Below are 17057 nucleotides of genomic sequence, written 5' to 3'. Positions count from 1 at the left end.
GAGCTGAGCTCCATGTCACAGAAGAGTGAGGAGAGGGGGGTAATCTCTGATTGTGGAACTCTTCTGAAGGAGAATGAGGCTCTGAATGTAACTAAAGTCCAGCAGCTCCTCTGATATCACTGCAGACTGGTGCAGAGCTGCTACAGAGCGGCGCTAGTCGCCTGGGAATGAAGCGCTGCTCTGTTTTATCTGTGTTCTGATGAAGTATCAGGGTGTTGAAGGGTCGTCTCGTGTCGTAGGGGGAGATTTTAACACTACACCCTTCTTCATAACAAGGGGGTGGGGGGGGGTATAAAATGGGATTCACACTTTGCCTTGAGCATGAGGTCTTTAGCCTCAAATACAGAGAGTCCAAGTTCATGTGAAGCATTTCTACGGAGAGAGAACACAACACTCCCTCAGTTTTGAGTTCTGACGTTCCAGACATCAGCTATTTTTGGCAGGAATCATAAACACGGCAGGTCAAAAGCCCGGCGGCGTTCCGGCAGCGTCCCAGTTTTCCCCTCATTACTAGCGCTCACAAAGCCCTGGAAACAAGGCAACAAAGCGGCGGAGGGCGGCTCGCTCGCCCTGAGCTCTGCGGCGGTCCCCGTAGTCCGGTGAGGAACAGCGCTGAGGATGAAGGGATGGAAATCAGCCGCTTTTCTGCCGGGGTATAATTACCTGCGAGCTCCCATCACAATAACACTCAGCTCAGCAGAGAGCAGCCTATTAGAGCCGGGGCCACCTTAAAAACCAAGTTACGCTGCAGTCTGCCGGCTTCTGGAGCTGCCTGTGACTGTGGGGGAGAGCCGCAGAAGGTCAGAGTGGTTTTAGACGCAGATAGTAGACTCACGGTGGGCCACATGCAGGGGGGAGTGTGTGTGTGTGTGTGTGTGTGTGTGTGTGTGTGTGGACACAGTGTGCCTCAGCCACAGTGGAAAAGAACAAACGTCATCAGGTGAAAAGGTACACATCGTCTTCTGGCCTTTTATTTACTAAAAGAAACACAACACAAACATCAGGTAAACAACGCCACACCTCTGTCTCACAAACCCTGTACCCCCTGTTCTCCCTGTATCTCCTGTTCTCCCTGTACCTCCTGTTCTCCCTGGTACCCCCTGTACTCTCTCACTGAGCCCTTTCCCACCAAAACAACTCTGGCTCTAGAACAGGTTCCGTATCTGAACTCAGATCTCAGGTCATTTCCCATTCTCCATTTCCCCGTTTCAAGAAAAGAACCCCCACAGACGCGTCTGGGCGTGGACTGTTCCTCCACCAGGGGGAGACAGTGGAGCTGAACTGTAGGGTGCACTCTGTACTCCATTAACACTGAAGGGTTTGTGTGGATCAATCTGTATCGGTTACATTTAAACTACAGGTCCCTCGTGATTCCTCTCCATTGTCTCTTCCTCAGGGTCTTAGTGGCCGTCTCCTTTCAAGACCAGGGTTCTCTGACAGCTATGTTTCACCGGATAAACTCAGGTTCTTGCCCTGGTTCCACTCAGGATTAGATCTCCACCTTCTACCCAGAACCCCATGGAGGAAGATATAACTCTGTAAATGACCCGTCCAGCTCCACTGCTCCATAGCACTTTATTTGAGGCTCTGAGCTCTTTCTGGAGCTTCTTTATCTCCAATCGCCCACGGACGCCATCACGGTTCCTGCTGAAGAATCCACTGTTCTGGCTTCAGGTGAACGGTTCCAGATTAGGTTTGGATGCAGCCCCGGATCAGTCCGTATCCCCCTTCACTCAGCCACCAGGGGGCTCCTGCTTTTCACTCTGCCTCTTCTGGATACGAGCTCTTTAAAGCAACATTAGGTACGTTTTTGCTCCTGGGCTCCCCCTGCAGCTGCAGAGTGTAATTCACATTTACAGCACTGTCCTGAAATCTAGGGTGAGGGGACGTTTTTCTACCCGGCTCCACAAGTTACATAGTGCAGTTTCTGCAGTGCTGAGCCCGGAGTAGCAAAGACAGAGGCCCCATTCTCCCTGGTACAGCTCAGTGGAGCATCTCAGTGATCGTGAAGCTGGAGTTTTAAGGTAGAAATGTTACCTAGTGTTGCTTTAACAGTTCGGAACAGGAACAAACCTGGAAACTTCCCCAAAACACGTCCCACACACAAAGAAAAATAAAAACGTTGTGTCCGTTCTCAGTCCTAATATTTACAGGTCTGTCAGGTGCGCTGTGTCTGGAGCAAACCTTCCCACCAAACACTGTCTTTCTTGGATAAATACCCCCCCCTGAGACCGTGGGGTCGTCCCCTCCTACTCCATCATATTTGTGGTCTTCATCCTCATTAAGACATTATCGTAAGTGGTAGAGTCGTCGTCCTCCACCTCAAGGCTCCCCCGCTCCTCCTCCAGGTTCACAGCTCTTCTGGGAGGTTTGGGAACGGCGTAGTCGTCCACGTGAGCGTTGTACGGATACTCGTGTCCGCTCGGGTCGTTTAAGGAGGCCATCTTCTGCCAGGCGTTCCCTTTCACCTCTTCGGGATTGTCGTAGAGAGACGAGGGAGCGCTCTGAGTCACGGCGCAGCCCTCCGGCTCGTCGTAGATGTGCTCCGTCATCCGGTACGAGGTCGCTTTCCTTTTGGGTTTGTGTGAGAAGGTGGAGGTGATGGCGGACTCGTCGATGCTGTCGTAAAGGGGTTCCGCTTTCTCCGGGCGGGGGCGCTCCTTGTTTCCCGGTTCGGGTTCTAAGAGGCAAGGCATGGAGAGAGACGCGGCTAACGCCTCCATCATGACGTTCTTGTTGATGTTGTCGAAGGGGAGAGAGTAATCCGACTCCTCTGACCTGGAAAGCGCACCTTGAGGCCGGCTCAGTTCCTCTTGCTCTGAGGAAAGCTCTCGTCCCGGGATCGGCACCACCACCCGGGAGTAGGTTTCGTCTTCCGGACTGGTCAAGGGACAGCTTCGGAAGTTTTTGACCTGGTTCTTGCGCGGCTGGGGCCTCATGTCCAGGTTCAAGCTCTTGACCCCGGTCAGGTGCTTGTCCGAGGGGGTCTCCAGCCGGCTGCGACTGGGCGAGTGCTGTTTGGGGACCTCCTTGTGCCCTCCGTCGCTCAGCATACTGTACACGCCGGCCCCCTCTGAGGGCGGGGAGGGCTTTGGGACCGGAGGAACGGGTTCTCGATCGAGAGCGCCACAGGAACCCTGTCTCTGCGTAAGCCCGGCTCTCTGGAGGTTGATGGCAGACTCCACCGACTGGAAGATGGTGTTGCCCTGCTTTGTGTCGAACTCGAAGCTGCCCTCCCCGGACTCGCACCGCCTCCCGGCTTCAAAGGAGAACGTGGTCTGTTCAGAAGGAGACACAACAAAGAGAAATTAAAGCCTGCTTTAATCAGGAGTGAGGTCTGGGCGCTGCTCTGGTCGGGGGCTGGTGCCGTCTCTTTATTTACAATGCGTACACTGGAGAAGAGAATGTAATGTACCTTTAAAGAGCACCACTCGACTAACACCACTGCTGTGCCTTTAAAGGTACGTTACACGGTTTGTACCTGTACTGTACCTTTAATCCTGAGAGTGGAGTGCAGCCTGGTCTCGTCTACATCCTCCCAGGGTGTGTACAATGTGTAATGTGCCCCCTAACTCTAACTCTAACTCTAAACTTAAACCTAAACTTTGTGCTTGCTTAACTCTCTCAGCAACAAGAAAGGGGGCGTGTCTACTCAAATGAGGACATGAGCCTGAGATATGTGATTAAAAGGGGGCGTGTCTACATAAAATAGGACATGAGCCTGAGATATGTGATGAAAAGGGGGCGTGTCTACTTAAATTAGGACATGAGTCTGAGATATGTGATGAAAAGGGGGCGTGTCTACTTAAATTAGGACATGAGTCTGAGCTACATGATGAAAAGGGGGCGTATCTACATAAAATAGGACATGAGCCTGAGATATGTGATGAAAAGGGGGCGTGTCTACATAAAATAGGACATGAGCCTGAGATATGTGATGAAAAGGGGGCGTGTCTACTTAAATTAGGACATGAGTCTGAGCTACATGATGAAAAGGGGGCGTGTCTACTTAAATTAGGACATGCGTCTGAGCTACATGATGAAAAGGGGGCGTGTCTACATAAATTAGGACATGAGCCTGAGATATGTGATGAAAAGGGGGCGTGTCTACTTAAATTAGGACATGAGTCTGAGCTACATGATGAAAAGGGGGCGTGTCTACTTAAATTAGGACATGCGTCTGAGCTACATGATGAAAAGGGGGCGTGTCTACATAAATTAGGACATGAGCCTGAGATATGTGATGAAAAGGGGGCGTGTCTACTTAAATTAGGACATGAGTCTGAGCTATGTGATGAAAAGGGGGCGTGTCTACTTAAATTAGGACATGAGTCTGAGCTACATGATGAAAAGGGGGCGTGTCTACTTAAATTAGGACATGCGTCTGAGCTACATGATGAAAAGGGGGCGTGTCTACATAAATTAGGACATGAGCCTGAGATATGTGATGAAAAGGGGGCGTGTCTACTTAAATTAGGACATGAGTCTGAGCTATGTGATGAAAAGGGGGCGTGTCTACTTAAATTAGGACTTGTGTCTCAGCTATGTGATGAAAAGGGGGCGTGTCTACTTAAATTAGGACTTGTGTCTCAGCTATGTGATGAAAAGGGGGCGTGTCTACTTAAATTAGGAGGCGTGTCTGAGACTCTAGCTGTGTCCAAAACTGTGCCCTATTCACTACATAGTGCACTATTTAGGGGTTCTGCCATTTTGTAGTAGTGTTTGAACACATAGTGGACAGTGTACTCAAACAATCCCACAATGCATTGTAAAATGCACTAACTGATATCAGATTACCCATAATCCACTGCGTTGTTTGGTGAACACATGTATGAGGTAGTGTCCTTCATTACCCTCCTGACTTCAGTTCCCTATTGTAGTGCACTATATAGTGAACAATGCAGGGAACAGTGAATATGGAGCCGATTCAGACACAGGGTGTGAGCTCTGTGAGAAGGGGGCGTGTCTAGCTGAATTAGGAAGTGTGTCTGAAAGTAAAATATGTGAAAAGGGGCGTGTCCGTGACTGCACCCTGTGAAGGGGCGTGTCTGCTGGAATGAGGGGGCGTGTCTCAGATGCTCAGTGATGGGGAGTTACCTTGTCCCGTCCGAATCTGCGGAGGAAGCGGTACGGCCAGGTGAACAGAACCTCTCCTGTCTTCGGCTCCTTCAGGAGGAGGCTGTCGAAATCTGTCCGTAACAAATACTGCCCCCTCAGGCCACAGCGCTCCGTCACCTCCGTCCGTCTCATCGTCACTTTAAAGTCCTTCATCACTTAGGACGAGAGAGACAGAGGGGGACTTTAACGTCTCACACAACACAACAGAGAGAGAGAGAGAGAGAAAGAGAGAAAGAGGGGGGAGAGAGAGAGAGAGAGAGAGAGAGAAAGAGAGAGACAGAGAGAGAGAGAGAGAGGGAAAAAGAGAGAGTGAGAGAGAGAGAGAGGGAAAAAGAGAGAGTGAGAGAGAGAAAGAGAGAGAGGGAGAGAGAGTGAGAAAGAGAGAGAGAGAAAGAGAGAGGGGGGAGAGAGAGAGAGAGAGAGAGAAATAGAGAGAGACAGAGAGAGAGAGAGAGAGAGAGAGAGAGAGAGAGGGAAAAAGAGAGAGTGAGAGAGAGGGAAAAACAGAGAGAGAGAGAGAGAGAGAGAGTGAGAGAGAAAGAGAGAGAAATAGAGAGAGAGAGTGAGAGAGAAAGAGAGTGATAGAGAGAGAGAGAGAGAGAGAGAGGTGTGGTCTGACCTACTGTTTAAAGTGTAACTTCACACAGAGCAGAGAGGAAGTTACAGAGGAGAAATACAAGCTTCTGTTTGCAGCTCAACCACAAAACAACTTCATCCCTCCCTCCCTCCCTCCGCAAAGAAAGGATGACACAGTTCCTTCCTTCCGGCAGAACAACAGAAATAGAAGAGAAAGAGAGAGAGAAAGAGAGAGAGAACAAGGGGGGATTCTTCTTCCAGGTGATGAACTTTATCAGTTCTTCTATCTCAACCCCATTTATACTCTCTCTCTCTCTCTCTCTCTCTCTTTCTCTGTTCTCATTTCAACAAACTTGTTGTGGCTCTGCATACTTCTTCACCCCCTCTCCCCCTGTTCCTCAGCGCTCAGGACCCCCACAGAGCAGGTGTGACGTGGTGGTGGATCATTCTCAGCGCTGCAGTGACACTGACGTGGTGGTGGTGTGTTAGTGTGTGTTGTGCTGGTGTAGAGTGGATCAGACACAGCAGTGCTGCTGGAGTTTTTAAACCCCTCAGTGTCTGGACTGAGAACAGTCCACCGACCAAAAACATCCAGCCGACAGCGTCCTGTGTCACTGATGAAGGACTAGAGGACGAGCGACACACACTGTGCAGCGACAGATGAGCTACTGTCTCTGACTCTACATCTACAAGGTGGACCAACGAGGGAGGAGTGTCTCACAGAGTGGACAGAGAGTGGACACAGGGAGTCTGCTACGTTTGTAATTACACTGTTATAATCAGGGTCTGTGCGGATTTAATGCCACAGTCTACTGTCCTAACAACATACCCTCATCATTACTGTGTGAGTGTGTGAGTGTGTGTGTGTGTGTGTGAGAGAGAGAGAGTGAGACAGAGACTCTGTGGCTGATAAGAAAAGCTTCACTTCCACCACAACAACTTTCCACTGCGCTGCTTCCCTCTGCCTCTCAGTGTCAGTTACTCAGGGTTCACTCAGACACCGGGACTCTGTGTGTGTGTGTGTGTGTGTGTGTGTGTGTACAGAGGGACCCCTGCTGTGTCTCTGGTGCCGTGTGGAGGGTCTCACCTGGTTCTCGTCCGGAATAAAGGGAGTTGTCGGACATAGAGGGTTCCTCTGAGCTCTGCTGAAAGCTGGTTCTCCGGGTCGTCCCTCTCTCGATCCGGTTCATCTGCAGCACACACACACACACACACACACACACACACACAGAGCACAACAGTCATCATCAGACACGCTCTCCCTAGGCCCTACTTCCTAGTGCACTTTCTTTGGGCTTCTGACACTTTGTAGCAGCGTCTGTGATAAATCCCACAATGCACCACAACGAAGTCGAAGGGGAGGTGCCAACACAACACACTCCACACACTCAGAGGAGAGCACTAACCGCTGCTAACGCTGTATTCTAAATGTTTATTGCTCATAGATTGCTGTGTAATGGCTCAGCAGATGTAATGGTGCTTCACAATGAGCCAAGAATGAGACACGAGAGATATACAAAGGAGATATACAAATCTGAGCCCAGAGGAGACACAAGCGAGACATTGAGTTCTCAAGAGACACATCTGAGCCATCGGAGACCTGTGCTAAAGTTTCCTTTGTGTTCCCATCTGATCCCACTGATGTGTATGAGAAAGTACTGAGATATGAATGAGACTTTATTTTAGATTTTTCTAAATGTATCTTTAAAATGCCTCTAATTATGAGATTGTTTTAAAATCATTAAACACAGATCCACAGGAAGTGTCTTTTTCCACCGACTGGTCCTTCGACTGCTGCAAAGAAATAATATCAGATCTGAAATGAGACCGTGTGTGTGTGTGTGTGTGTGTACTTCACAGAATACTATTATAGCTATAAGCACTGTTTCACACGTTAAACTGCTGCCCCACAGTTCCCCTCTGTCACTTCACACTCTTTCTGTTTCCTTTCAGAGCGTCTCTTCCTGGCGAGTTATAACTGAGTCTACGCTTCACTATTCATCATCGTACAGGGCCTCCTTCATTACTGCGTTTGAGCAGAGAACACACTGTTAAAAGTATGAAAATAGCATAAAAACTTGTTTTTTTATGAATATACATCATTTTGCATGAATCAGCCTTGAAAACGTTGTAGAAAAATGCATTATAATGCTACAAACCTCGCTATTACATAGTTATTACATTTAATATAAAGCTATTACATAGTTATTACATTTAATATAAAGCTATTACATAGTTATTATGAAGCAATTACAACCATATTTGCTTTACATTTAGATATTTAGTACCTACATTGTTCTAACATTATAACACGTTGCTATAACCCGTGTTACGTTTATTATAATGTTATTACATAATTAGTACACAGCTATTACTATGTATTTTCAACAAAAATAAATATTAAAGAGTAACCCCTGCGACGTGAGCACAGCTCTGAGACTGAAGTGTTGTTTCTGTGTGAGAAAAGGAAGTCCGTTTTTAACTCATTAACAGGAACGTCGTGGACGACCAATGGATGATGGTCACACTTTGTTGATCTTAAAGATTAAGAAACATGAAAAGAGGAATGAAACACACCACGTCTGTGTCATATTTAAACACGGCGTGTTAATGGAGGTCAGGTTGGTTTTAATGACTGCAGGAGTGTGTGTCTCTGGCTGTAGGCCGGTGGTGCACAGGTGGGTCCTGACCACAAGATGGTGACCACGTCCTGCTCAGGTTCAGTTTAAACTTGTGGTCAGTGCCTGCCGTGAGTTAAACAGAGAGTTAAACGTCTGACCAGTGTCTGACTGAGCTCCATCGGCTCTGAGAGGTACGTAGAGACAGAGCTGAGCTCAACGAGCGCTCACCGAGGTTAACCACGAGCAAATGAGACAAACACACAGCACAAGACGGGGGGTCAAACGACCGCTTATAAACAACATAGTTAGATTCAGTAACTGTTCAAAGATGGACCACAACAGAACCTTCACACACACACACACACACACACACACACACACACACAACACAACCCTCACACACACACACACACACAACACAACACAACCCTCACACACACACAACAGAACCTTCACACACACACACACAACACAACACAACCCTCACACACACACAACACAACCCTCACACACACAACACAACCCTCACACACACACACACACACACACACACACACACACAACACAACCCTCACAACACAACCCTCACACAAACACACATACACACACACATACACACAACACAACCCTAACACAACCCTCACACACACACAACACAACCCTCTCTCACACACACACACACACACACACACACAACACAACCCTCACACACACACACAACACAACCCTCACACACACACACAACACAACCCTAACACAACCTTCACACACACACAACACAACCCTCTATCACACATACACACACACACACACACACACACAACACAACCCTCACACACACACACACACACACAACACAACCCTCACACACACACACACAACACAACCCTCACACACACACACACACAACACAACCCTCACACAAACACACACACACACACAACAAAACCCTCTCTCACACATACACACACACACACACACACACACACAACCCTCACACACACACACACACAACACAACCCTCACACGCACACACACAACACAACCCACACACACACAAACACACACAACACAACCCTCACACAACCTTCACACACACAACACAACCTTCCCACACACACAACACAACCCTCTCACACACACACACAACACAACCCACACACACACAAACACACACAACACAACCCTCACACAACCTTCACACACACAACACAACCCTCTCACACACACACACAACACAACCCACACACACACAAACACACACAACACAACCCTCACACAACCTTCACACACACAACACAACCCTCTCACACACACACACACACACAACACAACCCTCACACACACACACACACAACACAACCCTCACACACACACACACACAACACAACCCTCTCTCACACATACACACACACACACAACACAACCCTCTCTCACACACACACACACACACACACACACAACACAACCCTCACACACACACACACACAACACAACCCTCTCTCACACATACACACACACACAACACAACCCTCTCTCACACATACACACACACACACACACAACACAACCCTCACACACACACACACACAACACAACCCTCTCTCACACATACACACACACACACAACACAACCCTCACAAACAACACAACCCTCTCACACACACACACACACACACTACCCTCACAAACAACACAACCCACACACACACACACAACACAACCCTCACACACACACACACACACACACACTACCCTCACACACAACACAACCCTCACACACAACACAACCCTAACACAACCTTCACACACACAACACAACCCTCACACACACACACACACACACAACACAACCCTCACACACACACACACACACACACACAACACAACCCTCACACACACACACACACAACACAACCCTCACACAAACACACACACACACACATACACAAAACACAACCCTAACACAACCTTCACACACACAACACAACCCTCACACACACACACAACACAACCCTCACACAAACACACACACACACACATACACATACACAAAACACAACCCTAACACAACCTTCACACACACAACACAACCCTCACACACACACACACAACACAACCCTCACACAAACACACACACACACACACAAAACACAACCCTAACACAACCTTCACACACACAACACAACCCTCTCTCACACATACACACACACACACACACACACAACACAACCCTCACACACACACACACACACACACACACACACACAACACAACCCTCACACACACACACACACACAACACAACCCTCACACACACACACACAACACAACCCTCACACACACACACACAACACAACACAACACAACCCAACCCTCACACACACACACACACACACACACACACAACACAACCCTCACACACACACACACACAACACAACCCTCACACACACAACACAACACAACCCTCACACACACACACACAACACAACCCAACCCTCACACACACACACAACACAACCTTCACACACACAACACAACCCTCTCTCACACATACACACACACACACACACACAACACAACCCTCACACACACACACACACAACACAACCCTCACACACACACACACACACAACACAACACAACCCTCACACACACACACACACACACAACACAACCCTCACACACACACACACACAACACAACCCTCACACACACACACAACACAACCCTCACACACACACACAACCCTCACACACACACACACACACACACACACACAACACAACCCTCACACACACACACACACAACACAACCCTGACACACACACACACACACACACACAACACAACCCTCACACACACACACACACACACACACACAACACAACCCTGACACACACACACACACACACACACACACACACACACACACACACACACACACACACAACACAACCCTGACACACACACACACACACACACACAACACAACCCTTACACAATGAAAACAAACAAACCAAAACCATCCTAAACACAGATTAAACACACATCCAGACTCACTGTGGGAGACTGCAGCTGTAATAATTAGTTGATGGAACACGTACCGGAAAAGCAGTTTCACACAGTCTCTGCATCCATTCGTCCAGCTCCGACGCCTCCACCGCGAACACGTAGATCTTCTCTGTGGTCTCCACCAGGAACGACCTGCACTCCTTCGGACATCCGTCCACACTGGCCTCGGACACACGGATACAATCATTCAGCTTTATCACCTGCAGAGACACGGGGAAGAGCTCAGCATTGAGCTCAACATTTTTCACACTCCTATTTTTAATGGAATTCAAATTCTTTATGGAACCAAAGGTGGTTCTTCCATGGCATCAAAGGAACCTGTAGCATTAAAATATGGAACGCTGTGCACAATGTAAATTTAAAAAATTGAATTGAATTGAATTGAATCCGTTACAGAGTTTCTGTTTACTAAGGAGTCTGGCCTCGTCTTCCCTGAAAAAGACGTTGTCTGGACGGTAGCGGGTCGTTCCAAACCCTATAGATATCTTTCAGCATTAACGGTGCCTTCACTGATGTCACACTCACCCGTGCTCTGTGCACTACTGCCCCCCACCACACACACACACACACCATCACGGACGCTGGCTTTTGAACTGTGTGTTTATCACGACCCGCATGTTCCCTCTCATCTTCAGCCTGAACTCTCAGATCTACACTGACCCCCTGTGGGAGTGTTCTGTGTGTTTTAGTGGAGCACTGCTGTCACTGTTTGGGATACTCTCCCTCCCGCCCTCAAAATGGGATTCTGATTGAGACTCTGTTGCCCCGCCCCCAGGGTGAACAGAGATTGTGATTGGCTCTGCTGTGGAAGCTGGTTGTGTTCCTGTTTGAGCCTTTAGTTCAGTGTAAGTGCTGTTTAACGAGAGTGGAGTTCTTTTAATAAGCGGCTGGATTTAATAAAATAGTTGCTGTTGAGAACATGGATTTTGTTGGTCTTTGATGAGCTGGACAGGCTTATGTCATGTAATCCTCATTTCTAATCATCTGAATATTTACTTTCTCTAAAAACTGAATGCAATGATGATGAGGCACCAACATCTAATATTTTATTCAGAATAGAACAAATCACAGATCAAAAGTTTAAACTGAGAGAATGTATCATTTTAAAGGAAAAATATGTTGTTTCAAAATTTCATGGCGTCAACAAATCCCAAAAAAGTTGGGACAAGGCCATTTTTTACCACTGTGTGGCATCCCCCCTTCTTCTTACAACACACTCAACAGACGTCTGGGGACAGAGGAGACCAGTTTCTCAAGTTTAGAAATAGGAATGCTCTCCCATTCATGTCTAATACAGGCCTCTAACTGTTCAATCGTCTTGGGCCTTCTTTGTCGCACCTTCCTCTTTATGATGCTCCAAATGTTCTCTACAGGTGAAAGATCTGGACTGCAGGCTGCCATTTCAGTCCCCGGATCCTTCTCCTACGGAGCCATGATGTTGTGATTGCTGCAGAACGTGGTCTGGCATTATCTTGTTGAAAAATGCAGGGTCTTCCCTGAAAGAGATGACGTCTAGATGGGAGCATATGTTGTTCTAGAACCTGAACATAGTTCTCTGCATTAATGGTGTCTTTCCAGCAAGCTGCCCATGCCACAAGCACTCATGCAGCCCCATACCATCAGTGATGCAGGCTTCTGAACGGAGAATTGATAACAACTTGGGTTATCCTTGTCCTCCCTGGTCCGGATGACATGGCGTCCCAGTGTTCCATAAAGAACTTCAAATTGTGACTCATCTGACCACAGAACAGTGTTCCATTTTGCCACACTCCATTTTAAAAGACCCCTGGCCCAGTGCAAACGTCTGAGCTTGTGGAGCTTGCTTAGAAATGGCTTCCTCTTTGCACTGTAGAGTTTCAGCTGGCAACGGCGGACGGCACAGTGGATTGTGTTCACTGACAATGCTTTCTGGAAGTATTCCTGAACCCATTCTGTTATTTCCTTGACAGTGGCGTTCCTGTTTGAGGTGCAGTGACGTTTAAGGGCCCGGAGATCACGAGCATCCAGTAGAGTTTTACGGCGTTGACCCTTACACACAGCAGTTGTTCCAGATTCTCTGAATCTTTGATGATGTTATGCACGGTTGATGATGATAACTTAAAAGTCTTTGCTATTTTACGCTGGGGAACACCATTCTGGTATCGCTGCACTATCTTTCTGCCCAACAATGGTGGAATTGGTGATCCTCTTACCATCTTGGCTTCAGAGAGACACTGACACTCTGAGAAGCTCTTTTTATACCCAGTCATGTTGTCAATTGACCTAATTAGTGTTAATTGGTCTTCCAGCTGTTCGTTATATGCTCAATTTCCTTTTTCCAGCCACTTATTGCTACTTGTCCCAACTTTTTTGGGATTTGTTGACACTGTGAAATTTTGAATCAACATATTTTTCCTTTAAAATGTTACATTTACTCAGATTAAACTTTTGATCTGTCATCTATGTTCTATTACGAATAAAATATTGACATTTGCCGTCTCCACATCATTGCATTCAGTTTTTATTCAAAATATGTTTAGTGTCCCAACTTTTTGAAATCCAGTTTGTAAATCTAAACACTTTGTTGTTTGTTTACTTACTTTTTTGTTCTCCTGTTTGCATTTGGATTTCTCCAAAGTGTTGTTTCCTCCATCTTTACCTTCGAACAGCTCCAGCCGTGAGATAGAGCAGGAGCTGTCCCTGTACAGGACTGACCATACCTTCTTCCATTTCTATAAACGAAGAGGGGAGGAAGGGATTAAAAATTGATAAAAAAAAAGTAAGACGACAGCTAGGGTTCAGACACAAAACCAACCAATAACAGATACACAGCATTAACACAATTTCAGTGTGTAAGTGTATATAGTAAACGGCTGTAGCTGGTGTGTGTCAGTATTTCGGTCCTGTAACTGTATGTAGGAGTAAACGGCTGTAGCTGGTGTGTGTCAGTATTTCGGTGCTGTAACTGTATGTAGGAGTAAACGGCTGTAGCTGGTGTATGTCAGTATTTTGATGCTGTAACTGTATGTAGGAGTAAACGGCTGTAGCTGCTGTGCGTCAGTATTTTGATACTGTAACTTTATGTAGGAGTAAACAGCTGTAGCTGGTGTGAGTCAGTATTTTGGTGCTGTAACTATGTAGGAGTAAACGGCTGTAGCTGGTGTGAGTCAGTATTTCAGTGTGTAACTGTATGTAGGAGTAAACGGCTGTAGCTGGTGTGAGTCAGTATTTCAGTGTGTAACTGTATGTAGGAGTAAACGGCTGTAGCTGGTGTGTGTCAGTATTTCGGTGGTGTAACTGTATGTAGGAGTAAACGGCTGTAGCTGGTGTGAGTCAGTATTTCAGTGTGTAACTGTATGTAGGAGTAAACGGCTGTAGCTGGTGTGTGTCAGTATTTCGGTGCTGTAACTGTATGTAGGAGTAAACGGCTGTAGCTGGTGTGTGTCAGTATTTCAGTGCTGTAACTGTACATTGGAGTAAACAGCTGTAACTGGTGTGTGTCAGTATTTCGGTGCTGTAACTGTATGTAGGAGTAAACGGCTGTAGCTGGTGTGAGTCAGTATTTCAGTGTGTAACTGTATGTAGGAGTAAACGGCTGTAGCTGGTGTGTGTCAGTATTTCGGTGCTGTAACTGTATGTAGGAGTAAACGGCTGTAGCTGGTGTGTGTCAGTATTTCGGTGCTGTAACTGTATGTAGGAGTAAACGGCTGTAGCTGGTGTGAGTCAGTATTTCAGTGTGTAACTGTATGTAGGAGTAAACGGCTGTAGCTGGTGTGTGTCAGTATTTCGGTGCTGTAACTGTATATAGGAGTAAACGGCTGTAGCTGGTGTGTGTCAGTATTTCGGTGCTGTAACTGTATGTAGGAGTAAACGGCTGTAGCTGGTGTGAGTCAGTATTTTGGTGCTGTAACTGTATGTAGGAGTAAATGGCAGTAGCTGGTGTGAGTCAGTATTTTGGTGCTGTAACTATGTAGGAGTAAACGGCTGTAGCTGGTGTGAGTCAGTATTTCAGTGTGTAACTGTATGTAGGAGTAAACGGCTGTAGCTGGTGTGAGTCAGTATTTCAGTGTGTAACTGTATGTAGGAGTAAATGGCTGTAGCTGGTGTGTGTCGGTATTTCAGTGCTGTAACTGTACATTGGAGTAAACGGCTGTAGCTGGTGTGTGTCAGTATTTCGGTGCTGTAACTGTATGTAGGAGTAAACGGCTGTAGCTGGTGTGTGTCAGTATTTCGGTGCCGTAACTGTATGTAGGAGTAAACGGCTGTAGCTGGTGTGTGTCAGTATTTCGGTGCCGTAACTGTATGTAGGAGTAAACGGCTGTAGCTGGTGTGTGTCAGTATTTCGGTGCTGTAACTGTATGTAGGAGTAAACGGCTGTAGCTGGTGTGTGTCAGTATTTCGGTGCCGTAACTGTATGTAGGAGTAAACGGCTGTAGCTGGTGTGTGTCAGTATTTCGGTGCTGTAACTGTATGTAGGAGTAAACGGCTGTAGCTGGTGTGTGTCAGTATTTCGGTGCCGTAACTGTATGTAGGAGTAAACGGCTGTAGCTGGTGTGTGTCGGTATTTCAGTGCTGTAACTGTACATTGGAGTAAACGGCTGTAGCTGGTGTGTGTCAGTATTTCGGTGCTGTAACTGTATGTAGGAGTAAACGGCTGTAGCTGGTGTGTGTCAGTATTTCGGTGCCGTAACTGTATGTAGGAGTAAACGGCTGTAGCTGGTGTGTGTCAGTATTTCGGTGCTGTAACTGTATGTAGGAGTAAACGGCTGTAGCTGGTGTGTGTCAGTATTTCGGTGCCGTAACTGTATGTAGGAGTAAACGGCTGTAGCTGGTGTGTGTCAGTATTTCGGTGCTGTAACTGTATATAGGAGTAAATGGCTGAATCTGGTGAGTGTCGGTATTTTGGTGCTTCATGAATTCCTTTGTCACAGTTAAAAAAAATTTTTGTAAGTATTTTAACATCTTCTCATGACACAGGAAGCCTAGCTATGTCCCGATTTTGGATATTACTCAATATTCCTGGCCTCGGACCCTCCACAAACCACTACATTTTAAACATTTTTTAAATCAATTTTTAAAAGCACATGGTCCATCCCCCGTATCCCTACACCTCAGGGGCTCTACCTTTGTCACCTGAGCTCCACAGGTTTATTATTTCTAGGACGGTTGTTCAGCTGGTGTTAGTTTATTTGTGCACACAGCCTCACAACGCCGAGTTTAAACCCCTCCTGAAGCTGCTGAACACCACCCGCCCCGTCAGCCGAGTTAAAGCAACAGAGCGGCTCTTACCTTCCCAAACCGCTGCTGCTGGAGGTACAGGAGTCCTCGCTTCTGAATGTCCTCCTCCATGGCTCGGGTTCGTCTCTGAGTGAACGCTGCTCCACTTTAGAGCTTCCTTCATCTGCTTTTCAGCTCTTTCCTCTCGAGTTAGTGACGCAAAGGACTGCAGCTTCAAGTTAGTTCCGCCATTTCTACATCCTGTACATCACAGCTGACTTACACTGTTCTGAGAGCTGCCACTGTGTGTCTGTGTGTGTTTGCCCTTTTTTTTGTTATACGTTTCACAATCCTGAGCCCAGGTCTTGCGCGGTTGTTATTGGTTCCATTTCTCCTGAGAATTCTTACTGAATGAAAATTTATATTAAATACAGAATTGGCACAGGACGTAATAAATACAAGACTATTAC

At 47.0% G+C, this 17057-nt stretch overlaps 1 protein-coding gene across 1 annotated transcript; it reads right to left on the bottom strand.

Annotated features, from left to right (window-relative positions):
- Positions 1-863: 863 nt before the first annotated feature.
- dok2 (docking protein 2) lies at positions 864-16826 on the bottom strand. The gene is made up of 6 exons (XM_066643762.1): positions 16660-16826; positions 13971-14102; positions 11424-11591; positions 6782-6884; positions 5098-5273; positions 864-3278 (listed from the first exon to the last, which is right to left on the bottom strand). Exons 1-6 carry the CDS (start codon positions 16717-16719, stop codon positions 2250-2252), a joined length of 1668 nt encoding a protein of 555 aa, XP_066499859.1. The 5' UTR covers positions 16720-16826; the 3' UTR covers positions 864-2249.
- Between the last annotated feature and the right edge of the window lie 231 nt (positions 16827-17057).

The sequence above is a fragment of the Hoplias malabaricus genome, chromosome 14 (assembly GCF_029633855.1).
Source record: "Hoplias malabaricus isolate fHopMal1 chromosome 14, fHopMal1.hap1, whole genome shotgun sequence".
Lineage (NCBI taxonomy): Eukaryota > Metazoa > Chordata > Actinopteri > Characiformes > Erythrinidae > Hoplias > Hoplias malabaricus.
The sequence above is the reverse complement of the archived record's forward strand: the minus strand, read 5'-3'. Positions and strand labels throughout refer to the sequence as shown.

Excerpts from the sequence above, each read along its gene's own strand:
- dok2 (XM_066643762.1), bottom strand. The coding sequence starts at position 16,719 with ATGGAGGAGGACATTCAGAAGCGAGGACTCCTGTACCTCCAGCAGCAG. Across the intron at positions 11,592-13,970 it reads GCAAACAGGAGAACAAAAAA|GTGATAAAGCTGAATGATTG; the intron begins GTAAGTAAACAA and ends GTGTCTCTGCAG. Across the intron at positions 6,885-11,423 it reads TGTGTGAAACTGCTTTTCCG|ATGAACCGGATCGAGAGAGG; the intron begins GTACGTGTTCCA and ends TGTGTGCTGCAG.